Source organism: Coenobita brevimanus, chromosome 108, assembly GCF_032717465.1.
Source record: "Coenobita brevimanus isolate Jiangsu-jjx chromosome 108, ASM3271746v2, whole genome shotgun sequence".
Taxonomy (NCBI): Eukaryota; Metazoa; Arthropoda; class Malacostraca; order Decapoda; family Coenobitidae; genus Coenobita; species Coenobita brevimanus.
This window is the reverse complement of record NC_137061.1, coordinates 9,822,803-9,850,139: the sequence shown is the minus strand read 5'-3', so window position 1 is coordinate 9,850,139 and position 27,337 is coordinate 9,822,803. Positions and strand designations below refer to the sequence as shown.

At 42.5% G+C, this 27,337-nt stretch overlaps 1 protein-coding gene across 1 annotated transcript in view; it reads right to left on the bottom strand.

The window, feature by feature from the left end:
* Positions 1-2,736: 2,736 nt before the first annotated feature.
* The window catches only part of LOC145416881 (protein lin-54 homolog), a 102,174-nt gene continuing 77,573 nt past the window's right edge, over positions 2,737-27,337 (bottom strand). The window contains exons 15-17 of the mRNA XM_080285747.1: positions 12,515-12,711; positions 11,761-11,939; positions 2,737-2,870 (exon numbers count right to left, since the gene is read on the bottom strand). Coding sequence (XP_080141873.1) covers positions 2,854-2,870; positions 11,761-11,939; positions 12,515-12,711 — 393 coding nt within the window. The 3' untranslated portion in view covers positions 2,737-2,853. The remainder of the gene's footprint in view (positions 2,871-11,760; positions 11,940-12,514; positions 12,712-27,337) is intronic.

The window sequence follows — 27,337 nt, the reverse complement described above, 5'->3', positions numbered from 1 at the left end:
TTTCAAACAATTACAAATGAGCATAAAATACTTCAGTCCAACACAGGGTAGTAAGTGTTTCAAAAACTTTTTACAAAGTGACTGACATATTCTGAAAACATTTCCACAGAAATAAAGTTATATATCACAGGCATCAGGTAATCTTTCTAAATAATCATAAGAATCACAATCAATTTAAAATTTCTACAAATTCAAATTGTTGTTGTTGCTACTGTGGCCACAGGCTCATCTTTACAAGAACTCAGAGGACTGGAAGTTGAAGTGTCCTTCTGCAGTCCACTGCCCTCCTTTTAGGGAAGACAGAGGGAGCTGAGGAGTGTTTGTATTAGCCAGGCAGCTCAGGTTATATCAGTGAAAGCGTCCCTCTCCAGCACCCTGATTCATGTACCTGTAGCACGTGTAATACAGAGCATGATCATTGTGCTGGATGAAAGGTCTGTACTGTATATTGTGCAATGCCATGAGGCTGCATCAAGCAAACATGTACACCAATAGAGCAAAAAGCAAGATGAATTTGATGGCCATTGTGGCTGATCTACATCTTCCATTGCCTGTCAAATTTAATCCTTTCAGTCTTATGACGGTCCTAATGACAGCAAAGACAAAACTGTTATCTGTTACCACATACTGGTATTAACAAAATGTGTGTGGGTCTAGGATGTACAGTAATTGACACTAGTTTCAGTGCAGATCAAGATCTATGTCAAACAGGGTACAGATAAAATCTCATGAGTGCCTGATCTGATCTGGATCAAACTTGGTATATAAACTGTGTGTGTGTGTGTGGGGGGGGGGGGTGAGAAAAGAAGCAATTTGATATTGGTGTAGATCAGCAAAAGATCAAAGTCAAATTTTGGGTACAATGTTTCTGTACTATGTATCTGAAATTTGATCTTGCCAGCACCTGAAGATTTTATTAAACTGAAGACAGACCTCATGTACTGAAGGGTTGATGAAGACTAGGCTGTATCTAACTTCTCCATTTTGAAAAAGCCTATCCAAAGCTGAATAAATGCAGCTGGTGGTAGCACTGAATAATTATAATATATATCCCCAAAGTGTAGTAGTCAAGATAAGTTATTCCCATGAGCTTTTTAATCAGAGAAAACCCAAGAAGATCTTTGGGTTGAAAAAATATATATATATATATATATATATGTGTATATAAACCTTTCACTACAATGGTTTAACTATAGTCTTTATTTGATAACTCCAACAACATATACTTTTTTGAGATAAAGGGGTAAATGGAAGCTATATCTAGCCCCTTCAGATCAGTACGCTTCCCCTGACCTGAGTATATATCTTGTTCATCTGGTGGTTGCTGGAATAACATGAATATGATGTCCTAGGGCATACGAGGCTATAAATAAATATAACCATTAGTTACACCAAAATGGGCTGATAAAAACCAGCACTGTTACCAATGCTGCCACCAAATATGCAGTTTTTCTTGTGGTCACAGGCTTATCTGAAGCTGAACCCACTGGACTGTAACTGAAGCTGCCTTCTCTTGCTGTCCATCATTTTCCTCTCGGGGGATAAGAGGAGAAGTGAGGGATGTTTGTATGACTGGGTATTCGAGTTACCTGGCTATACTGATGCCAACACATGATGGCATCCCTTTCCAGCAAACTGTAAATTGGGTATAATAAGTGAATCAGGTTCAGGGTCACTGACAACACTTACAATTGCCACTGTGCCTGAAGTACAGTAACTAAACAAGTATGTACAAAAAATGATTATGGCAACCACATGCATTCATTTCTCTTATAACCTGCATCATTTTATGGCACTCAAACCCTTCAAGCCTTTTTTTTTTTTTTTTTTTTTCATTCTTGCTAGCTTTAGACAATTTTATTTTGTTAAGGAAAGAATTTTTAAACTGCAGAGGTTAGATAATAATCTTCATTTACTCCTTCCCTGCTGCTGGTAAGGGATGCCTTCAAGCAGTGTCACCAATATAGCTGGCAGCTCCACTGTCTGATTATACAACCAGGCAGTGGAGCTATCCCCCCAGAAGGAGAAGGATGGGATGCAGAAGTACAACTTTAACCTTCAATTCATTAGATTCACAATCAAATGATCACAGGGTCACAACAACAACTCCTTCACTACATGAGATCTTTCCTAAATTGAACAGCAAAGTTTGGAGATAGCAAGAATAAACTGAAGAGTCATCAAAACTGATGGGGTCAAATATCTGAAAAAATTATTAACTGCTCCACTACATTAAGGTATTTTTACTACTGTATATTCTTGCTACCAATAGAATACTGTACCAAATGATGGAGGTCTCCCTCAGAGTGGTGAATTTAGTGATGGCTGTATCTAACTCTTTCACCTTGAAAAGAAATTTCTGGGTTAAACTAAATCTTCTGTAGGTAGTAAAAATTAAACGAAAATACATCACCAGGCTCAACAGGTTAACCCCTTCATTCCAATGATGTATTTCTACTTTTACCCTTGTTACCTCCAGATGATTTAATTCAAATGCAGAAGGATTTCTAATAGTGGAAGTATTAAAGATGGCTGAATCCAACCCAACCAGTTCCAAATAATATATAAAACAGCCACTTGATAGCAAAAATAAATCAAAATTTATATCACTGGTAAAAAGAGACCAATACCATAACCTCCAGGGTATTTTCAACACATAATCTGATTTGGTAAAAATTAAACAAAAATTTAGTTCATAAAATTTATATGATAATAAATAAATAAGAAGAACATCCTGACAGAACTGTGTGAAGCTTTTTTTCCCTCCCTGTGTGTATAATTCTGAAAATATACTTTTTACACTCGGCCTATTTACATGACTCATTACTGTACAACTGTGAGGCTCCGCTGATGCTATGTGTCACCCAGCCCTGCAAGAAAAGAAAGTAAGTTAAGACTTCATAAATACATAAAAATGATGCCATGCTTCCTCTTTATGAATCCCCGTACTGAGGTTGGCCATGATACAGCTAATGTTTTCAATGGATCCGATGCTAAAACAAATGCCACATACAGCTAATTACTTTCCAACAGCTGCTGAAAGCTGTTGGGGAAAAAAAAAAAATGAGATGTGTAATAAAATATGTAACAATACATTACTCTCAGCTTGGACTTTGTATACTAATGGCTGAAGGTTTCGGCTTAAGGGTGATGATGGTGTGGCTAGTTACCAAGTCTGCTGCCAAACTTCACTCTCATGGTACTGCAGTATCTCCCAGGGTCAATGGCAGTCACCTGTCTACTACCTACAACTTATGATTAGGCACACTATAAATATTTACAATGCCTTTGACTGCCATCGATTTTCTTCAGCCACAGGAAATGTTTACTAATCAAAAGTTTAATCTACACAAAAAACGTAAATAATCATCCTGACCCCTATTCTCATATATACTGTACAGAGATATGGTAAGATGAAACCCAAAAACAAAGAGAAAGAGAAAAAGTGGGATAACTATGAGGAGTAGACTGTAGCACCAGTCGAACAGGGCAGTACTCCTGAGGTTGATGGCAAGCTGGTGATAGGGAGAGCTGGAGCTCCCGTTTCACCAGCCCTCAGGACTTGATCCTGACCATCTCCCTTTTCTGAACATTTTCAGTGCATTCATTTACACAGAGAGTAGGCCAGCATGCTCTCATAATACCTCTACTTTAACTGTCTACACCACACTACATGCGCATAACATATCACACCTTCTATTCACATCTTTCGTAATGGCAGATGCAATCTTACAATCAAATGAGGTGGTACCTCGGATTGCCACCACCGGCAGGGTAGGGCAGGAGGCACAGGGTCCTCCCGGTCGCCATCAAGCGACTGTGCCAGCAGCGACTGTTGCTATTTCCGGGAATGCTTGTCAGCGAAGAGGTGACGGTGCGGCCTTATTCTTTACCAACATCCGCGGCCTTACCACAAATTTAAACTCAGTTCATTTTTTTCTTCAGTCCATATCCCCTTTGGCCCTTTTCCTCACAGAACCACAAATCTCACCCTCTACCGATATATCTCCATTTTGTTTTCCCGGTTACCATCTCCTTACAAACTTTCGAAACAAGGGCGGCACCTGTTGTTATATCAAACCCCAATATGCAGTTGATACTTTTTTAAACTTCACTTCATCCAGTTTTGATTACTCATGATATAAATTAAATTGCCAAAACATTACCAAATATATCTGTGTAGTTTATCGTTCCCCCAATGCTTCTTCGGAACCCAGTGTATCTGATTCCATATCCACTCAGTTGAGTAACCTTGACCTTGCCCTTGGCAATGAAATTACCATTTTGGGTGATTTTAACATACACAATGTTGAATGGTTATTGCATTCTGCCCGGACTGACGACGCTGGTCTAGAGTGCGAGCTGTTTGCGGAATCGTTTAATCTCACCCAGTTGGTAAAGCAACCAACCAGAATACCTGATAATCCTGACCATAATGCCCATCTCTTGGATTTATTCTTGACAAATAATCCAGATCAATACAGGATAGAGGTACTGTCACCACTTGGATCCTCTGACCACAATCTCATCAAAGCCTCATTAGTTAACCCTCCTACACCTCCCCATTCCGAACCTGTCAGGGTGACCCGATGGCACTTTGACAGGGCAGACTGGGATGGATTTAGAAATTATCTTGCTGATGTTCCATGGCAGTCTTTCTTCTCTAGTGATCCCAATTCTACCCAGTCCCACATTTGCGACTTAATACTAGCTGGTATGGATTTATTCATACCAAGTCAACAATTCACTAAAAGATCAAACTCTCCAAAATGGTTTGATGGCAATTGTGCCACAGAAACAGACCAAAAGTCATTAGCATATAACTCTTACTTCAAATCAAAAACATCTGAATCACTCTCCCAATTTAAAATTGCTAGAAATCATGCAAAAGCTGTATAAAATCTATCTAAATCAAACTTTCTTCAAAAGCAAGCATCAAAACTACTTAACAACCCTAATGACAATAGAATATTCTGGTCAACTCTTAATTCTTTCAATAATAACTTTAACAAGTCATCTTCCATTCCCCCACTAAAATCTTCAGATGGCAATATTACAAATGACCCACGTGGGAAAGCAGATATCTTTGCTAGTACCTTTGCCAGAAACTCTACCATAGATGATACCAGCCAGAATGTTTCAGTACTGGAACTTGATTCTCCCGAAACTATCTATCTATCTATATACCTAGGCTGCTTCCCCCAAGGAAAGGGAGGTAGCCGAGACAGGACGACTCACTCTCCATTTACTCATCCATTCAAACACATTCATTCGCATCTTAGCCCCAAAGGGGAGAACGGACAGATCCTCACCGCATCACACCGCACAAGGGTCAACTGCGCAATGCAAGCAGTGACATCCACAGCAGGGCCCGACAGCAGAACTGGTTTACCCCTGCCACATCATAACAGACCCATCCCCTTACCCGCACCTGACCTGACTAGCTGATCAGACCAAATGCGGGAGAATATCCCCTCAGGGCTGCGTCATCACTTGTTCATTCACAATTTCTCTCCATTTATTTCTGTCACGCACAGCCACTCTTCCTTGCTCAACAGACATCCCTCTCGCATCCAGCGCTCTCTTCACACTGTCCATCCATCCTATTCGTGGTCTTCCTCTCAGTCTTACACCTCTCACATCAGATCTAGTTATCTTTTTCACCAATCGGTCATTATCCATTCTCTCCATATGCCCAAACCATTGCAACACCCTCTGCTCAACTCTACCAGCCATCTCCCGAACAACTCCAGTTCTCCTTCGCACTTCATCATTTCGCACTCGATCCATACGCGTCACTCCACACATACTCCTCAGACATCTCATCTCCATTACATTCAAACTTTTCCTCTCTGCTACACCCATATTCCATGTTTCAGCCCCATATAACGCAGTCGGTACCACAACACCCTCATACAGCCTTCTCTTTACATCCATTCTAAACGAACGACATTTAAACACTTTTTTCATTCCTCCCAGCACCTTTCCTACTTCATTAATTCTAAACTTCACTTCTGCATCTATTCTTCCATCCACAGCAACATGTGACCCTAGATATTTAAAACAATCTACCTCCTCAAGCAACTCACCATTCAAAACTATATTCATCCCCCTACCATCTATCAACCTCGTACACTTCATCACTTTACTCTTATTCTCATTTACTTTCAATTTCCTCCTTTCACACACCCTTCCAAACTCCTCTACCAACTGTCTCAATTTCTCCTCTGCCCCACTTAAAATACAGACAAGATTCGTAAAATCCATCCTAGACAATTTACCTATCAACAAAGCTCCAGGCCCAGATGGAATTCCGCCAATTGTTTTGAAAAAGTGTTCCCCTGAACTTGCCTCTGTCCTAGCTAAATTATTCAAACTATGCATATGTACTTCTTTATTCCCAAATTCATGGAAAGAAGCCAATATCCACCCAGTTCCAAAGAAAGGAAATTCGTCAGACCCCTCCAATTACAGACCAATAGCTGTCACATCTTCTCTTGGTAAGGTATTTGAAACTTTAATTAATAAGCATATTGTTAAACATCTTGAATCCAACTTAATTAGTGATAGACAATACGGTTTTCGCCACGAAAGATCCACCACTGACATACTCAATCTCTTAACTCATACCATCCATCAGTCAATTGATCTTTTTGGAGAAACTCATGCAGTAGCTCTTGATATCTCTAAAGCTTTCGACAGAGTATGGCACCGTTCCCTGCTGTCCAAACTCCCTTGCTATGGACTAACGTCTTTTGTTCCTTTGATTTCTTCTTATCTTAGTGACAGGAAAATAAGAGTAAAAGTAGATGATGTATATTCGAATTTCCACTCTATTAACGCCGGCGTGCCGCATGGATCAGTTCTGGCGCCAACCCTATTTCTGGTTCATATTAATGATCTCTTATCTGTCACTCACAATCCCATTCACTCATATGCAGATGACTCAACACTACATAGTTCATTCACACTCAGACATCCATTTACAAAGTCTAATATCTCTACCTCTCAACTCAGTACAGCCATCTCCATAAATCAAGATCTATCTACAATCAGTGAATGGGGACAAAACAACCTGTGGCGGGGGGGACACAACCTGGCCGCACTATGGGGTGGTGCTACTACTCTGCGGCCGGGTTGTGTTAGGAAGAATACTGCCACCGTATTCCCTGCGTGTCGTAAAAGGCGACTAAAAGGGGCGGGGTGAGGGGACTAGGGACCCCCTCCTCTGTTTTTTTAGTTCCTAAAAAGAGACAGGCCAGAGAAAGGGATGGGGGATGGAGTTATCCCCGTACCCTGAAGATTGGGTCTATGAATGTGCGTGGATGTAGTACAATTGAGGATAAAAGGGAGGAGACTGGGAGAATGTTTGTGAGAAGAAAGTTGGATGTGTTAGCTTTGAGTGAAACGAAGATGAAAGGGAAGGGGGAATATATGTTTGGAAGTGTGAATGGAAGATTGTCAGGTGTTGATAGAGGATGGGCAAGAGAAGGTGTGGCCTTGTTAGTGAGTCCGGAAGTGCAGCAGTGTGTGATTGAATGGAAGGAGGTGTCATCGAGACTGATGTGGGTGAAAGCTAAATTTGAACGTGAGTTGTGGGTGTTTGTGAGTGCATATGGGCCTGGTAGTGAAAGGGATGAACAAGAGAGGGAGTCTTTCTGGAATGATGTTGATGAGTGTCTGCAGAGTTTTGGAGCGAATGTGAATGTGGTAATGATGGGAGATCTGAATGCTAGAGTGGGAAATGTAGCAGTTGAAGGCGTAGTTGGTATGCATGGTGTGCCTGGAAGAAATGAAAATGGGGAACGAATGATAGCGATGTGTGTTGAGCGAGAGATGGTGATTGGGAATACGCTGTTTGAGAAGAAAGATATTTATAAGTATACATGGGTGAGACAGGAGGGTGGAAGGGTTGTTGATAGAGCCTTGATGGACTATGTGGTTGTGTCTAGGAATGTAATAGGAAGATTGTTGGATGTGAGAGTTCTGAGAGGGGAGGGTGGAGGTATGTCTGACCACTACCTGGTGGAGGGAAAGTTAAGAGTAGGTAAGAGATGGGTGAGAGCTAGGAGGGTTAGGTGTGGCAGGGAGGTTTTGAAAGTGAGTGAGTTGGATAAAAGAGAGAAAAAGATAGAGTATCAGGAGAAATTGAAAGATGAGTGGAACGCAGTGAAAGATCGGGAAAATGGCAGTGTGGAGGAGGAATGGCAGTTGTTTAAGAGTGCTGTGGTGGAGCATGCAGAAGAGGTGTGTGGTGTGAGACGTGTGGGTGGTGGTGTAAGAAAAGGAAGTGAATGGTGGTGCAAGGAAGTAAGTATGGCTATGGCTGAGAAGAGACGTGCATATGAAGTGTGGCTGCAGAGGAAGGATGAGATGTCATATGAAAGGTATAAGGAAAAGAGGAATAGAGCGAGAAGGGCTGTGCGTGATGCTAAAGTGGCAGCAGATGAGAGGTGGGGTAGGCGGCTGACAGAGAATTTTCAACAGAATAAGAAAATGTTTTGGAAGGAGGTGAAAAGGGTGCGAAAGGGAGAGTCTGGGAAGGAAGAACGAGTAAAAGCAGAGGATGGAAGGATGTTAATTGAGATGGATGCAGTAAGGAAGAGATGGGCAGAGTATTTTGAAAGATTGTTAAATGTAGAGGAGGAAAACGTGGCTGAGATTGTGGCAGATAGAAGGGTGCAAGGAATAAATGTGTTGGGAGAGTTGAATGATTCTTTGATCACGAAGGAGGAAGTGGAGAAGGCAGTAAAGGAGATGAAAACAGGGAAAGCTGCAGGTATGGATGGGTGTGCTGTGGAATGCCTGAAGGGTGGTGGAGCGACTATTGTTGACTGGTTAGTAAGATTATTGAATGTGTGCTTTGAGAAAGGTATGGTGCCAATTGACTGGGCAAGTGCTTGTGTGGTCCTGTTGTATAAAGGCAAGGGTGATAAGTATGAATGTACTAGCTTTAGGGGTATAAGTCTGTTGAGTGTTGTAGGTAAAGTGTATGGTAGAGTGTTAATTATGAGAGTTAGAGAGGGTACAGAGGGAGTGATTAGTGATGAGCAGTGTGGCTTTAGGAGAGGGAGGGGATGCGTTGATCAGGTGTTTGCTGTGAGACAAGTGTGTGAAAAGTATTTAGCGAAAGGCAAGGATGTGTTTTGGGCATTTATGGATTTAGAGAAAGCGTATGATAGAATTGATAGGGAGGCTTTGTGGACTGTTTTAAGATTGTATGGACTTGATGGTAGGTTACTAAAAGAGGTGAAAAGTTTTTATGTAAATAGTAGAGCGTGTGTAAGAGTGGGAAATGCTGTGAGTGATTGGTTTCCCGTGAGAGTGGGGCTGCGACAGGGATGTGTGATGTCGCCTTGGTTGTTTAATATTTACATGGATGGTGTTGTAAGGGAGGTGAATGCAAGAGTTTTAGGTGGTCTGAGTCTGGTAAATGTTGATGGAGGAGAGTGGAATCTGAAGCAACTACTGTTTGCAGATGATACTGCATTGGTGACTGATTCAGAGGAGAAATTGAGACAGTTGGTAGAGGAGTCTGGAAGGGTGTGTGAAAGGAGGAAATTGAAAGTAAATGAGAATAAGAGTAAAGTGATGAAGTGTACGAGGTTGATAGATGGTAGGGGGATGAATATAGTTTTGAATGGTGAGTTGCTTGAGGAGGTAGATTGTTTTAAATATCTAGGGTCACATGTTGCTGTGGATGGAAGAATAGATGCAGAAGTGAAGTTTAGAATTAATGAAGTAGGAAAGGTGCTGGGAGGAATGAAAAAAGTGTTTAAATGTCGTTCGCTTAGAATGGATGTAAAGAGAAGGCTGTATGAGGGTGTTGTGGTACCGACTGCGTTATATGGGGCTGAAACATGGAATATGGGTGTAGCAGAGAGGAAAAGTTTGAATGTAATGGAGATGAGATGTCTGAGGAGTATGTGTGGAGTGACGCGTATGGATCGAGTGCGAAATGATGAAGTGCGAAGGAGAACTGGAGTTGTTCGGGAGATGGCTGGTAGAGTTGAGCAGAGGGTGTTGCAATGGTTTGGGCATATGGAGAGAATGGATAATGAGCGATTGGTGAAAAAGATAACTAGATCTGATGTGAGAGGTGTAAGACTGAGAGGAAGACCACGAATAGGATGGATGGACAGTGTGAAGAGAGCGCTGGATGCGAGAGGGATGTCTGTTGAGCAAGGAAGAGTGGCTGTGCGTGACAGAAATAAATGGAGAGAAATTGTGAATGAATAAGTGATGACGCAGCCCTGAGGGGATATTCTCCCGCATTTGGTCTGATCAGCTAGTCAGGTCAGGTGCGGGTAAGGGGATGGGTCTGTTATGATGTGGCAGGGGTAAACCAGTTCTGCTGTCGGGCCCTGCTGTGGATGTCACTGCTTGCATTGCGCAGTTGACCCTTGTGCGGTGTGATGCGGTGAGGATCTGTCCGTTCTCCCCTTTGGGGCTAAGATGCGAATGAATGTGTTTGAATGGATGAGTAAATGGAGAGTGAGTCGTCCTGTCTCGGCTACCTCCCTTTCCTTGGGGGAAGCAGCCTAGGTATATAGATAGATAGAAAACTAAATATATACAGTTTACTAATAGACAGATATTACCAGATTCGTACATTACCTTCAGTGCTACTAATATTCCCATCTCCAAAAATATTGAAATTCTTGGTGTCTCACTTAACAGTGCCCTCAGCTGGACCTCTCATGTCAGATCACTTGCTAAAACCGCCTCAAAGAAACTTGGATTATTGTACGGAGTCCATTACTTCTTCGCCGATGAGCAGTTAGCTATACTTTATAAGAGTCATGTGCGCTCTCAGCTTGAATATTGCTCACCCTTGTGGAATGGTTGTGGAGAGGTTGCATTAAGACAACTAGACAAAATTCAAAATAAAGCTGTTAGAATCATTAACAACCCTGCCATTACATATAAACTACCTCCCCTGCAAGTAAGAAGGAATGTTGCCTCCCTTGCATTATTTTACAGATATTTTTTTGACAAATGCTCAGACGAAGTTGCGTCCACGGTGCCACCTCTCCATGCCTTCCCTCGTGCTACACGGGCATCTGGTAGCGCTCATGACTGGAATGTCACTCAACCATATTGCAGAACTTCTGCCTATCAGAATTCTTTCATTCCCCGAACTGCATCTCTCTGGAACTCGCTTCCCCAGAGTTGTTTTCCTCCAAATTTCAACCTACAACTGTTCAAGTCTAACTGTTACAGATATTTTATGAACAGAGGACACCAGTAATCTGGTGTATGGATTTTTTTTTTTTCCCCCATTTGTTTTTCCTTCCTCCATTCTGTTATTATTTAAAAAAAAAAAAAAAAAACACGTTTAATGAAGTGGACAACACAACCATCTATTTATCATTCAAGTCTTAGGAATCCTGCCTCCACCTCACATGCACAGCCATCTGCACGTATTTCTTTACACTGTAATGTATTTTTCTATGTTGATACACTTCATGCACGTCAGAGAGTCATTCTGTCAACTACCACAAATCACTAAAGAAATCAATATCTCTACCCAAAGCAAGAGGTCATGGTTGACATCTTCCTTATCATCGTCACCATCATCATGTCTCTTTACCACTTCAGGGTGGAGTGAGGCATGGCTCAGAAACCAATGAAAGAGAAGAATGTAAGAGAGAAAGAATTAAGTCACCTTTTTTGAAAGCTGCTGTCAGGTAAACAAATCTGATATGATGGCACATGCAAAGTCTTCCAAAAGTAATTAAACAAATTAAGTGCACCCACCTCTAGCTCTGGATGTATAGCTGCCAATAATCTGCATAAGACAGCGTGAAAACTCGGCAATAACAGTGTGTTCTAGTTGGGCTGCTGACACTAGTGCACTCTCAGCTTTGTCTGCCTGAGCCAGCAGACACTGGCAGGTTGCCTCCACCACCTCTTGGTTCATCCGGCAGTACCCAGACCTAAAGGAAAGATGCAGTTTCCACTGTACACACTTTCACTACAAAAACAACTTTTCTATCTATTCTCTTTATTTCCACATTTGGGGGCAGGGTGGCACAGTGGTAGAACGTCGGACTTGGGACAGGGGGGTCATGAGTTCGAGCCACACCCGCTAGCTGCCATACCGGGAGGGGTAGCGCCCTCCTGTCACCGAGTAGAGCTATATGATCTAATAAGGTCTAGGTCAGGGGAACATTTTTTTTTTTCACTACTTCCACATTATTTTATTCACTTAACCACCACAGCAGGTAGATGACTAACATAGCTGTTGGCCTGATAGTGCCACAGCGCAAATCCTTGTGCAGGATGTTGGTGCCACTAAGTTCAGGTGTCCATCCTTCCTTTGTGAGTTGTGAGTAAAATTAATATCAAAGTAACTGATGAAACCTGGATGACGCAGTGGCTTTATGTCCCAGAACAGTGAATGAATACCTCACTACAGGCTCACAGGCCTAAATTATGGAGACATGCACTACAGCTAAGCACCTCAGCACATCTGTCCCCACTACAATACTCGATCTAAGCCTGCACTTACTTTGATGTGGGTAGTATCATCTTGGTAGGTGAGTGGTGCGAGAAAGAAGGCAGTTTGGACTTGACAGCCTTCTGTTGGTTGACCCTGGCCTCGGCACACTCAGCCAGTTGCATCAGACCCTTACGCTCCACACCAGGGTTCAAGTCTACGTTTTTACATCCCACACACTTGCACATGTTTGAGCACGGGATCTTGGCCTGTCATAGATTAAGGTTCAATGTATCAACCTTCACAGATACAGAAATGTCATTATCACTCATCATCAACAAAAATAAGAGTATAATTATCATCATCTTGATATATGGGATGGAGAGGTATATGAGAGAGGGGGGTGTGAGTTGGGAGCAGGGGAGTGAAATGGCAGGGGACAGGGTGACTTGGAGGCGATTTGTTTGTGGCCACCCCAAACGGGATTGAGGCGTCTGGCAATAGATAGATAGATAGATCTTGATATATCTATTAAAACCTCGATATAATGGACTTCAACAGGCCGGAATTCGCTTTTACTGGAACTGAGGAGCTACCTGACTAAATTCTTATATCGGAAAAAGTCTGACAAAGCCAGAAGCAGTCAGGACTGCCTGACAACTTCAGCTATGTTCACCACAATAACATAAATAAAATACGTGTATGTTTATTAGTGTACAGTAAAATACACTAATAAACATACACGTGTGTGGGTGGCTCTAATGAATGAGGGTGAGATTTGGAAGTTTCCAGTGTTGCTGTCTGCTGATGATACAGTACTGTTGCGTGAAGATGAATGGGAGTTGCAAGGTTTGGTGAATGAATTTGGGACAGTGTGTAGGAGGAGGAATCTGAAAGTTAATGTAAACAAAAGTAAAGTTATGGTGTTTGAGAGGAATGAAGTCACAGAGTGTGTAGTGAGGTTGGATGGTGAGGATATGGAGAATGTGAGTGCATTCAAGTACTTGGGTAGTGTGATGAGTAAGGATGGAACTTTGGGGGATGAAGTGCGTAAAAGGGTACAGCAGGGAAGGAAGGTCGTTGGTACACTGAAAGCAGTGATGAGAAATAGGGAGGTGAGTATGGAAGTTAAGAAGTCACTGCATGATAGTACTGTGATCCCTACCCTGACGTATGGAAGCGAGGCATGGACCTTGCAAGAGGGGAACAAGTCAAGAGTGAGAGCAGTGGAAATGAGTTACTTGAGAGGAGCATGTGGAATGACGTGGAGGGACAGGTTGACGAATGAAGAAGTGAAGGAACGCTGTGGGGTGGATGTGGATGTGGTTGAGAAGATTAGGAGAAATACACTGAGGTGGTTTGGACATGTGAAGAGAATGGAGAATGAAAGACTGACTAAGAGGGTGTATGTAGGTGAGGTGGAGGGAGGGAGAGGGAGAGGCAGACCGAGGATGAGGTGGAGGGAGGGAGAGGGAGAGGCAGACCGAGGATGAGGTGGAGGGATGGAGTTGAGAGGTATATGAGGGAGGGGGGGGTGAGTTGGGGGGAGGGTAGTCAAATGGTGGGTGACAGAGCGACTTGGAGGCGTTTTGTCTGCGGCCACCCTTTGCGGGATTAGGGCGTTGGGCTATAGATAGATAGATAGATAGATAGATTATTATAGTGAATGCATAATGCAGTACAGTACTGCAATGGTGATGAAAACAGCTTAAAAACCGTTGGTTCGGTCCGGACTGATGTCTCATACAGTACATTGTATCTGAAAAAGTCTGGGTTAGCAGGGAGAAGTTCGGATGTCGCTTTTATCAGAATTTAGTATTTTTCGGAATGGCTTGGGTCCCAGTTAGTCTGTTACAGTGAGGTTTTTATCCATCTATCTATCTATCTATATACTGTATATATATACTGCATACAGTATACATATCACTGTTAGACATAATTATTTCATTTTGTTTTGTTTCGTTTATCAAGGCTCCAACATGCTTGCACGTATTGGCCTTGGTAACTTAGTGGCAGCTCTCCACACTGCTCGATCTCTGACAGCCTCCCTACTCAATCACTTATCCCTGAAATCACACTCAATGACCTCGTCCCAGGCTTTTTTTAGGTCTGCATCTTGCAGTCCTACCATTGGCATTCACACCTCTCACTTTCCAAACTCAGCTGTCATCTTCCATCCTCTCAACATGCTCAAACCATCTCAATCTACCTATCTTCATCACAACACTAAAACATTCAAGTCCCATCCTTCCTCTCAACTATTCAATTGCAATCCCAACCTCCCAAGCCTTTCAATCAAGGCTTTAAAACACATCCATCTAATCACTATCATTTCTGTACATCTGAGCTTTAAAACATCCTCTTCCTTTACTGACCAGGTCTCACTCCAATATAGCATATGAAGATCCCATACAGAAGGAGAGCCCTCTCAATGTTAGGAGAGGCCACAGCTCCCTGAACTTTCTCCAACCACTCTTCAACCTGGCCACAGAGCTAGCTCCTGCCCCACCTCCATCACATAATATGGCCCCCCCTCACCCCCCCCCTCAAAAAAAATATATATATCTTCCACACACACTCAAAAGACTCCCCAGCAAGATCAATCCTTTCACTCTTCTCCATCTCTACATGCTCTCCCCAACACACTGCACATATGAAACCAGCATTATTCCACAGCCTACCTCTACTACTACTACATTTCTTATGCATCCACTTATCACAAACACTACCTAGGGAACAACTACTACTACTACTACTACAAACACTACACAAGATGGAGTTACTTCCCACACTCCTGTGGCAAACTGTGCATGTTTACACTCCCTCTGCTTTGATATTTTTGCTACAAGCCCTAGATATCACAACTTTCGTCTTATTTTCATTGACTCTTAACCCCTAATGCGCGGCCATTGACAGCCGACCCCCCCCCCCCTGGATGGCGGCGTTCGATCGCAGTCTGAGTACCTGTAGGAAAATATTAGCCAAAAATCAGAGATTAACCCTAGAACATTATACTTGGTACGGCAGATAGTACTTACATTCAGCTTTCTCCAGAGACAGGTGTTGAGCCTTCGTGGACTACCCAAGGACTTGTGGAGACTTGCAAAGTTGGGTAACCAAATCTTCACTTTCACACCTCCAGCAACCCGGTTTCCCCTCTACCACAGCCTCATTCTGTCACAGTAAACTTTATACTACAACGTACAGGTAGTTTGGAATCCGTATTTGTACAATGAGCACCGAAAATAAGGCTAAAATCAACGAAGCGTACAGCCGACATGCAGCGCGGTGGCGGTCTTCCCGTCACTCAACAAACATTTCCATTTTCACAGCTAAAAACACGTATACTACATTATTTTCAATCATATTACTTCCCAAAAGATCACCGCAGCGCGCTTTTTATTCTGCCTTACGCCCGTCACTTTATTCTCGTTCCTGTCAGCCGCTCGCACTGACTCGGAAGAGCTAGAACTCGCCATAATGTCACTTTGAAAGCCTGCGGTAAACTGACGCTAAACAAGGGCAAACCATGCGAAAAAAAGCTAGTGTTACAACTGGGGAAACAAGCGTTTCCTATTAGCATAAACTGCTTGTGAGAGGAGAGCGCAGATATACAGTTCTGAGCAGTCAGAGCGCTGCCATGTATCACAGCCAGGCTGGCCGGGCCGTGGTGGAGGGGGGAGGGGGGAAAAACGCGATACTTGGCAACAACGGAGGTCAGTACTACAAAGGTAAAGTATGCTAATTGTAGCTAAAGGATGGTGGTACTGATAGACAATACCAGCTGGAACATCCTTGCCCATGTTTATTCAAAATTAACTCGAATCGCAAACGCGACGCTCCGCCGTTATGTCCTTTTCGGCGAGCGTCGCAAACGCGACGCCCCGCATTTTAGGGGTTAAACCCTCATAACCCATTCCATCTCTCCACTTCCTAAATCTTTCATCAGCCTTCTCATTCTCCACAATCAACACCAAGCATTCATTTACTTCATCTCCCTTGAAGTTCCTTTCTGAAATCATGTGAGAGCTTCAACCACATAACAAAAAATAAGGGGTTCAAGAGTGACTCCTGATGCAAGCCAACTTTCAAGGAAAACTTGTCACTCAAATCTCCATTCACGCTCAACTGAGTGTGAGGACCCTCATACATTACCAAAACCACTGTAACCTGCCACTCCTTCCTCCTAAGCTTTCTCATTGCCTACTTCACAACCTCCCTAAGAACTCTGTTAACCCCTAACCGCCGGGTGTCAGTCGGAACCGCACTTGTTTTCGCGCCACTGTTTGAAGTGGCTGCCACTTTATCTCGTCACCAAAAGCTAGGGAGGGACTTCCACCAGCCAAGACAACCACACCTTAGTTGTCTCTACGACTCTGCCAGGTGTAAGACGATCTTTTCTTAACCCTTCTCGTCCTATTCTCATCTCAACTCACGCACTTCTGCCTCATCCACCCCTGCCAAGCCTCTTCCCAAGGATACTAGAAAAGGAATCAGTGACAGTGCCATGGGGCATCCCTTGGACACCACTATGTCTAGTTTATCTAGTAAAGGAGAAGTTACCACGCTGAAAGCCATAGTCGGGGCCGCAGGCAAAAGCATGAACACATCCTGTTCTCGCGGGAAAAATCAGTCCTCTTCCTCATGTTATTATCCATCAACACGATGACTTACAGGCCTGAGGATACTTTCATTCGCAAGAAGAAGAGTTGGTAAGTAATATGGTCTTCAATTCATTTCCCTGGGTGCTATAATTTTTGAGATTTGAAGGTTAGAAGTAAGGTTATTTTGTGGAAGTTTTCCGTACTGAGGTGATGCACAAGCAGATTTTTGCCTGGCGTCTAAGGGTTAAAGGACTTCTCCAAATCACCAAAAATAAAGTACAGCTCCCTCTTCCTTCCTATCCTATATATTTTTCCTAATGCTTTAAGAAAATGAATAATGTTAGTGGTAAGTAGTGCTGCTCTCGGGTGACTGACCTTTCCTCTCTTCCTTCCTCTTCTGTCTTTCTTTCCTCTTCCTTCTGCCTACAGGTGACTCTACACTGAGTGACAAGCCAAATGGTTTCCTGTACACCAGGAAACCATTTACTGTGCTAGGTGGTAACCATAAAACCAAACTATGATGTCTGGTGGTTTAGTAGGTAATTAACCCTATCCCATAAAGAGAGGAGTGTAAATTCTGGCTGTGCGCATAACTCTCGCTTGAGAGCTTTCAGAACAGTCGCGTAGAGATATTTTACTCCTAACGCTCACAGGAAAGGTACTATTCATCATAGAAAGGCTACTTTGGTCTCATTTTGAATATAAAAGGTTTTGCTCTGTCGTACATTGTCCAGAAAATATATATATATACAAAATAATCTCTATCTATCTATAGCCCGACGCCCTAATCCCGCAAAGGGTGGCCGCAGACAAAACGCCTCCAAGTCGCTCTGTCACCCACCATTTGACTACCCTCCCCCCAACTCACCCCCACCTCCCTCATATACCTCTCAACTCCATCCCTCCACCTCATCCTCGGTCTACCTCTCCCTCTCCCTCCCTCCACCTCACCTTCATACACCCTCTTAGTCAGTCTTTCATTCTCCATTCTCTTCACATGTCCAAACCACCTCAGTGTATTTCTCCTAATCTTCTCAACCACATCCACATCCACCCCACAGCGTTCCTTCACTTCTTCATTCATTAACCTGTCCCTCCACGTCACTCCACATGCTCCTCTCAAGTAACTCATTTCCACTGCTCTCACTCTTGACTTGTTCCCCTCTTGCAAGGTCCATGCCTCGCTTCCATACATCAGGGTAGGGATCACAATACTATCATGCAGTGACTTCTTAACTTCCATACTCACCTCCCTATTTCTCATCACTGCTTTCAGTGTACCAACGACCTTCCTTCCCTGCTGTACCCTTTCACGCACTTCATCCCCCAAAGTTCCAGCCTTACTCATCACACTACCCAAGTACTTGAATGCACTCACATTCTCCATATCCTCACCATCCAACCTCACTACACACTCTGTGACTTCATTCATCTCAAACACCATAACTTTACTTTTGTTTACATTAACTTTCAGATTCCTCCTCCTACACACTGTCCCAAATTCGTTCACCAAACCTTGCAACTCCCATTCATCTTCACTCAACAGTACTGTATCATCAGCAAACAGCAACACTGGAAGCTTCCAAATCTCACCCTCATTCATTAGAGCCACCACCACATCCACTGCCCTACCTTGCACCTCCTTTACAACCCCATCCATGTATATATTAAACAGCCATGGAGACATCACACAACCCTGTTTCAGTCCTACATTGAGATCAAAGAACTCGCTCAGCTCACCATCCACTCGCACTGTAACCCTAGCTCCCTTGTACATACTCTTCACAGCACTCAACAATTTCCCCTCCATTCCATATATTCTTAATACCTTCCACATACCTTGCCTATCTATTCTGTCATAAGCTTTCTCCAAGTGCATAAAGGCAGCATACACTTTCCTTCCCTTCTCTAGATACTTCTCCACCAAACATCTTAGAACAAATATCTGATCTACACACCCTTTTCCCTTCCTAAATCCCCCTTGTTCTTCTCCAACTAGCTCCTCTGTCATATGCCTAACCCTATCAATGAGTATTCTACCATATATTTTACCAGTTACACTAAGTAGGCAAATACCCCTATGGTTACCACATACTTCTCTCTCTCCTTTTCCTTTGTATAAAGGAACAATTATACCTGATTTCCAGTGCTCTGGCACCCTTCCCTCTTCCCAAGCCAATCTACACAACTTCCATACCACAACCATCTCACCACCATACCTAAGCATTTCACCACACACTCCATCAATTCCTGGGGCCTTTCCCAACTTAATATTCTTCATCGCTTCCACTACTTCCGCTCTACTGATCTCTTCCTCCTTCCTCTCATCTCTTCTTCTCCCAGCCATTCCCCAACCACTTATACTTGCACTGCTCTCACTCTCCACATTCAACAAATCCTCAAAGTGCTTCTTCCATCTCCTCAGTTTCTCTCTCTTCTCCACCAACAATCGATTATTCCTATCTTTCACTCCCCTACTATTTCCCCTTTCACACTGCCTTACTTTCTTTACCTCCGTCCAAAACAATTTCTTACTCTCCCTCCATTTCACACTCAGATTCCTCCCAAACTCCTCATCCACTTTCTTTTTATTCTCCTTCACCAGTCTCTTAACCTCCCTTCTCCTGCTCACATATAACTCTCTCTTCTCTCTCTCATCTTCTCCCCTACCCCTACTCGCTAACCATTCACTATATGCCTTCTTCTTTTGTTCCACAGCTCGTTTCACCTCATCATTCCACCATGCTGTCCCTTGCACACTCTTGCATCTCCTCCTCACTCCACAAACCGCCTCACATGCTGCGCCTATCTCTTCCGTGAATATCTTACATACGTCTTCCACCCCTTCCATCTGCTCTAGCTCATACCTTCCCAGTCTTTCTTCCACTATGCTCTTATACTCTGTCATTTTCTCACTATCTTGCAATTTCTCCACTCTTCTCACAGGAGTTGCTTCCTCCAGTCTTCCCCTTCGTCTCCTCAACCACTTTCTTTGCAGCTCTACCTTGGCTAAAAAAAAGTGAGTAGAAGTTAGCTGACATGCTAAAGTTTTACAGTTCTTAAAAAAAAAAAAAAAAATCAAGAAGTAATAATATGTTTTGCTTCAATAAGTAGAAGAATAGATTTTCTTTCCAATAATGCATTATTTGTTGTATTTTCTTAAATAATAACGCCGCATTATACGTGAGAAAAAGGAGCATAAGTGTTCGGCGGGAGGTCAAGAGGTGTACATCCTACCAGTGAAGAACCTCACAACACAATGAGCCAAGCAAACCAAGTGAGCACGCACGCACCAGCTGTGGCGGGCTTACCTCTGCCAACTTTTGCCCATCATCCAAAAATAATGACGACTCCCCAAACATTTCTTTAGAGATTACATCGAATGATGGGCAAAGTCGTCATACTGATGTCAGAGGTTGACAAATACATGACAACCCAGGTCATCATTGGTATGTTTATGAGTTAAGGTGCTCCAACCAGATTGAGCCTGTGTAGGTTTATTTCCAAGGGGTGGCTGGGGTTATTGCTAACATAATGTCACTCAGGGATGAGAGAGGCTGGTCACTCTCATCTTAAATGTCAGGACCAGCTTGCCCAGCCCCAGGCTACTACATTCCTCATGGGGCAGCATAGGACTGGATGATGGATGGATGGATGGATTTCAATTATTGGGTTGACAGTCCAGAGTCAAAACCATTTTCTTAAGAATTCCTTGAGTTGATCACCCAGAACAATTTTTTCAATCATGTGAGTAATCCAACTCATGTCTCAGGACACTGTTGGTTGCAGGCGCATATCAAATGTGTAGGTTGACTCATTTGACCCTCTCATCTCTGATCATGCTCTGATCACTCTTAGTTTTGATGTCCCGAAATCCCCTTCATATAAAAAGGTCATCAGGTTCAGAAATTACAACAATGTTGACCGCCAGTTGATGTGTTTTGAAATTGATCAACGTTTAAACTCCATCGATTCTTTAAGTCTTTCTTCTGGTGAATTGGTTGATATTTACAACAACGAGCTCAGGTCAATTTTTGACCATTATTGTCCTGAGGTAGTAAAAACAATCACTGTACGTGATAATTCTCCGTGGTATGGTCCATCCATTAATTCTTTGCGTAGACAACATAGAAGGGCAGAATGTGAGTGGCGCTTGCAGCGAACCGAAGTAACTCGTTTGCGTTATGTTTTTGCGAGAAGAGCAGTCGTTCACACTGTAAAAGCCCAAAAGGCTAGGTATTATCAAAATAAAGTTGATTCATGTGGTGGTGATCAAAAAAACTGTCTGTAGTTGTGAACAATTTGGTTGGTCGGAGGAATGTAATTGTTAAACCAACTTCTGTATCTGATGTCCAATTGGCTTCTGATTTTGCTTAATTTTTTACAAGTAAGATATTTTGCATAAGAAGTGATTTAGACAGCAGTTCTCCTAGTGAAGCGTACTCAGTTGACTTCCAGCCACGGTGCACCGGGGACCATTTGCTTTCAACATTTCATCCGCTGGATGTAAACAAAGTCAAATGTTACATCAGAGAGCTTAATAAAACATTTTGCTCACTCGATCCGAGTAACATGTCACAACTGCCTGATGTGTATGAGCACGCTGCAGACTTTATCTGCAACATAATAAATAGATGCTTCTTAGAAAGTAATTTTGTGCAGTCTGAGAAACGTGCTTTGCTTAGGCCCCTAATTAAGAAACCTGGCCTTGATGTCGAGAGCATGACAAATTATCGTCCCGTCTCTAACCTGTCTTTTTTATCCAAGATTATTGAGCGGGCCAAACTCGATCAACTCTTACCACTACTGGAACACAACAGAGTTGTTCCTGTTGTTCAATCAGCATACAGAAAATACCATTCAACTGAAACTGCACTAACAAGGATTCAGAGTGACTTGGTGGCAAACACTTGAAGTGGGATGTCCTCTCTCCTAGTTCTGTTGGATCTGTCTGCAGCTTTTGATACAGTAGATCATAAACTACTGTTGGATGATCTGTATTTTTATGGCGTTCGTGATAGTGCCCTTTTGCTCCTTAAGTCGTATCTGTTGGACAGATCTCAGAGAGTGGTTGTTGATTACGCTGGCTCTGATTCTGCTCCTCTTCTATTTGGAGTCCCTCAAGGATCAGTTTTGGGTCCAATTCTATTTACTATCTACACAAGTAGTTTATTGTCTCTACTTGATGCTCATGATGTGTCCTATCATTTTTATGCTGATGACACCCAGCTCTAGCTCTATGTTAAGATGTCAGATATCAAAGATACTAAGACAAAGTTTGAATCTCTAATGTCTGATATTAAGATTTGGATGGCTAAGAGGAAACTTAAGCTGAATGATGGTAAAACTGAGATCATCATCATCAGAGGAAACAGAAGGGGTGATGACACTGACAATGCCCTGGCTTTGAACATTGGCGTGTCACAGCCGCATCCAGTCAGTTCTGTTCAAAATCTGGGCGTTTATTTTAATTCTAAGTTAAATTACAAAGAACATATTAATCAGGTTGTAAGAGGGTGTAACTAGCATATCAGAAATCTGTACTCTGTGAGAAGATTCCTGAATAGATGGTGCCTCTTAACATAGGTCCATGCAGTGGTCTTGTCTCGCGTTGATTATTGTAATTCACTGTGGGTTGGTCTTCCAAATAATATACTAACAAAAGTTTAGTCTGTGTTGAACAGGGCGGCACGGCTTATCTTTGGTCTCCCCCCCGAGAACCTCAACTACCCCGTTTCTGATTGAGTTGCATTGGTTACCAGTAAAGGCTAGAATTGAATTTAAACTGTGTCTTATTACATTCAATGTTCTTAAGTTTGGTGAACCAAAGTATCTTGCTGAATTGTTAAAACTCCCATCGACACCCCTGGGTGTGATGTTACGCAGTGAAGATGATTCCTTGCGTCTTGATGAGCCAGGAGCCATTCACCAGTCATCTTTCTCTGATCGTTCTTTTGCATATAGAGCCCCTAGATTATATAACAGATTGCCATTGTCCATAAGACAACTCTCTACTGTTGAATCCTTTAAGAGACAGCTGAAAGCCTTTCTTTTTTCAAAATGCTATGACCTGGAGAGAGGTACTATGATGGATGATTATAGGGTTTAATTATTGCCACTTTCATGTATATATGATGTAGCTTGTATTATATACAAGAAATGTCACAATTCTTGTAATTGTAAAAATAATGTGTGTGTGTCGAGCGCTAGTGAATTCCCAAAAGGAAGAACTGGCGCTTTTGAGAAACAAAAGTCCAGATTATTATTATTATTATTATTATTATTATTATTATTATGTATGCACTAGGGGCTCCTTTGTCTGGCCTAAATCCAAACTGCATCACATCCATTATTCACTCTTTCCCTTATCATACCTTCCAGGACTCTATGCATTACCTTCATTATTTGGTTCAAAAGCTTTATGCCTTTATAATTTCCTCTTACCAGGGCATCACCTTTCCTCTTATACACATATATAGTCATAATCTTCAGCCAGTCATCTGGACGAACACATTAATATCAGGGTTGGGTCCAAGTACAGGCTACTGTACTTGAGTCCAAGTCCAAGTACCTGGAAATTTTTCAAGTACAAGTACAGCCTTTTTCCATGTCATTGTACTTAAGTCCTTTATACCATACAAAAGTGCTCGTGTTTCAAAGAAGGAAATTAAATGATCGTCACATTCTAAACATTAAGTTATTAAGGTAGGAAGTTTCTTCTGTGACAGAATATTAAGTCTACTTAATAATATCTTTATATAGTCCAATAGGATATATAAATTTTTGTTAAATTTAACGTATTTGATTGTACTTGAAAGTACTTGGTACTTTTTCAAGTACTTATGGTCTAAGTACAAGTACAAGTACAACTAAAATTTTAAACGCCAAGCTCAAGTACAAGCACATGAAAAACTGTACTTAAGTCCAAGTACCAAGTACAAGTACTGTACTTGGACCCAACCCTGATTAATATATAACTACTTATTATGAAATCAGCAGCTAAACCCACTCTTACATTTCCTGAGGCCTTCAACATTTCTGCAGTTAGTCCAGACATACCTACCACCTTCTCCAACTGCATCCTGCCTATTGCCCTGCTCACAGTAGCAGCATCAAAGGCCAAAGGTCAAACCCTGGGTCTGCTGACTCCAAATCTTCCTGTTCCAGTCAAATTCCTCATTCAGCAACTGGTTATAATGCTCTCTCCAAGCATCTTTATTATCCTCACTGTCCACCACTACATTTCCTTCATCATTCTTTACACACTGCTCACCTAAGACATCACTGTTTTCTCTCTTCAACAGGTTTGTCACTTTAAATACCACATTCTTCCTTTCAGCACTATCAAGGCTCTCCAGTAAAAGTCTCAGTGCCTCAAATTTTACACTGTATACCTCAATCCTGGCCCTACATCTATGTATCTATCTCTGTTAACACCTCTTTTCATTCCTGAAAGTCTTCTCTTCTCCTTAACCCTCTCAGGCACAGTCACGCGATTCGCGTGACATGGCGTGCATTGTGAAAAGGCACAGTCACGCGCATCGCGTGGTTTAAGCACAAAAATAATCGTCAGAAAAAAAGTTATAGGCCGATTTGCGTGATTTTTGGATGCGTGATAGCGCCGCCAATACTCTCTGGAGGTAAGTCATTGGCAACGCTGTGTCGCTTCATCTACCTCAACCCGCTCCCTCCAACCTCAGTCATTGTCAAGCAGTCAGGTGGTGGGTGTGACAGCTCGCGGTTCCCTTTAAATCCTCCATTATTTTCCCCCTCTTGCCCGAAGCAAAGGCCCCTAATCACTCAGTGTGATAATACATTGTATGTGAACATATAGTGATGTGATAAATGTCGATGGGACATACATATATGTGTTGAAAAGGAATAATGGCGGTTAGGAATCGTTGGCCCTTGGAGACAGACGCATGGTCAGTGTAGCGGGGTTTCGCCACTCCGCCCCCCCGTAGGCCGTATGGCGTGAGTTGAAATAAGTACATAAATGAAGCCAAGGCCTAAATATATATTGTGTGAAAGGTACTGTGGATGGCATGGTGAAATTATGGAGCCAGCAAGTGTTACGGATGGCGTAGGGCCAACCCGGAAGCCGGGAGGGGAGAATTGTAGCGGTGTTTTATGGCTTGAATTATTGTGATTCTGATCGTGTAAATGCGTATGAAATTGTATGAAATATACGTAAAACATGCTATAAATGCGTATGGAATTATATGAAATATACGTAAAACATGTTACGAGTTTCCGTGAACGAGTGTGGTGTGTGCCAAAAATAGCGTTGCCTCATACTCTCAGGGATAAAATGACGGTATAATGCAGTCACGAGCGGAATATTTGTCGAGGTTGTGGTTGATGCATTGTTTTAGTAATGTATTTGTGTCTGATATCGTGTGAAATGCACGTGAAATGTGCCGTATGTGCTCATGAATGCATAAAAGTTAGGGTGTGTAACGGAGGTTTAGCAATAGTTTAGCGTCAGGTGTGGAGGGGAAGGTATGGATGGCTATGAACAGGTGAGGTAATTGCACAGGTACTGTACGTTGATGTGACCTTTAGTAATAACGTATGCTTATTATATAATGTATGTGAAGTGTGCAGCGAGTGTTAGTGTACGTGCGTATCCTTGATTAGCGATAGTTCAGAGACAGGTGAGCTGGCAAGGTATCGATGCCTCCGAACGCCGGAGGTAATTGCACAGGTATTGTGCATTGATGTGACCTTTAGTGATAACATGCTTATTATATAATGTACGTGAACTGTGCCGCGAGTGTTATAGTACTCTCGCAGCAAGAATTCTGTTCAGGGTGTGAGAGAATGTGGAAATTCCCCAAGTGCGACATTCTAAATTTGACCACCAATTTTAGAATTATCACTTTGTCTCCCTGTTCACCACCATCCCACCTGCTTCTCTCTCTCTCTCTCTCTCTTTGTATTTATATATATATATATATATATATATATATATATATATATATATACATACTATATTACTGGAAGCGACTCACCAATTATCGGATTATGACTCTTCCTATCTACCCACATCCCACGTGTTTCTCTCTCTCTCTCTCTATTTATAATCCTAAAAAGTGACACTCAATGTACTATATAGCTTCCTTTACTATATACAGAATATATAAAACAAAATTTCAAATAGCACATAGATGGGAAATAAGAGAGAGAGAGGCATGTAGTACGGTTGATTTGGCAGTATGTCTACAGGTGATTCACCACGTGGGACACAGCCTGAACGGACTTCTTCCTGGGAAAGGACTATAGTGTATGTGCGTATCGTTGATTAGCGATAGTTCAGAGACAGGTGAACTTGGCAAGGTATTATGTACGTGAAGTGTGCAGCGAGTGTTAGTGTACGTGCGTATCCTTGATTAGCGATAGTTTAGAGGAACGTGTGCTTGGAAAGGTAAGAACACCAAGGAACCAGGGACGTCATTGGACAGGTACTGTTCCTTGCAACACCGGGCAACCACGGACGTCGGTGGGCAGGTACTGTACCTTGCAACGCCGGGCAACCAAGGACGTCGGTGGACAGGTACTGTACCTTGCAATGCCGGGCAATCAAGGACGTCGGTGGACAGGTACTGTACCTTGCAACGCCGGGCAACCAAGGACGTCGGTGGACAAGGTACTGTACCTTGCAAAGACAATTCTTCACATATATATTTTCTGCATACAATGCTTGTGATATGTCCCATGAGTGTTCGTGGAAAATATTGTATCATGTGTTGGGGGAAGTTTGGGGGAAGTTGGGAAAATATATATATATATAATTTTTGTGGAAGTTGCGAAAATATGTATATACCGGTATATATATATATATATATATATATATAGGCTATAGAGAGAGAGAGAGAGAGAGAGTGGGGGGGGTGTTATTCATGGGTGGGATGAAAGTGAGGGGAAGGCGGGCATAGGAAGAAAAAAATACAGTAAGGTCCCGGGTTACGTCAGAGTTCCGTTCCTGAGACATGACGTAAGCCGATTTTGAACGTAACTCGAGTTTTATACAGTACGTCGTATGATTATGCTTACCGCAATGCATCTTACAGATTTTTCAACCATACATTGCATACTATACATGTAATAATCTTATAACAGGTATGTATAAGAAACATAGTCTTTTGAACTGATGATATTTATTGAATAAAATATAAGTTGTACTAGCTAAGAGTCTTCGTCACAGTACCGCACTCGCTGCGGTAACAGCACTTCTCATCGTCATGGCAGCAGAGTTACGCCACCACTGCCTCACCCACAACTGAGTCTG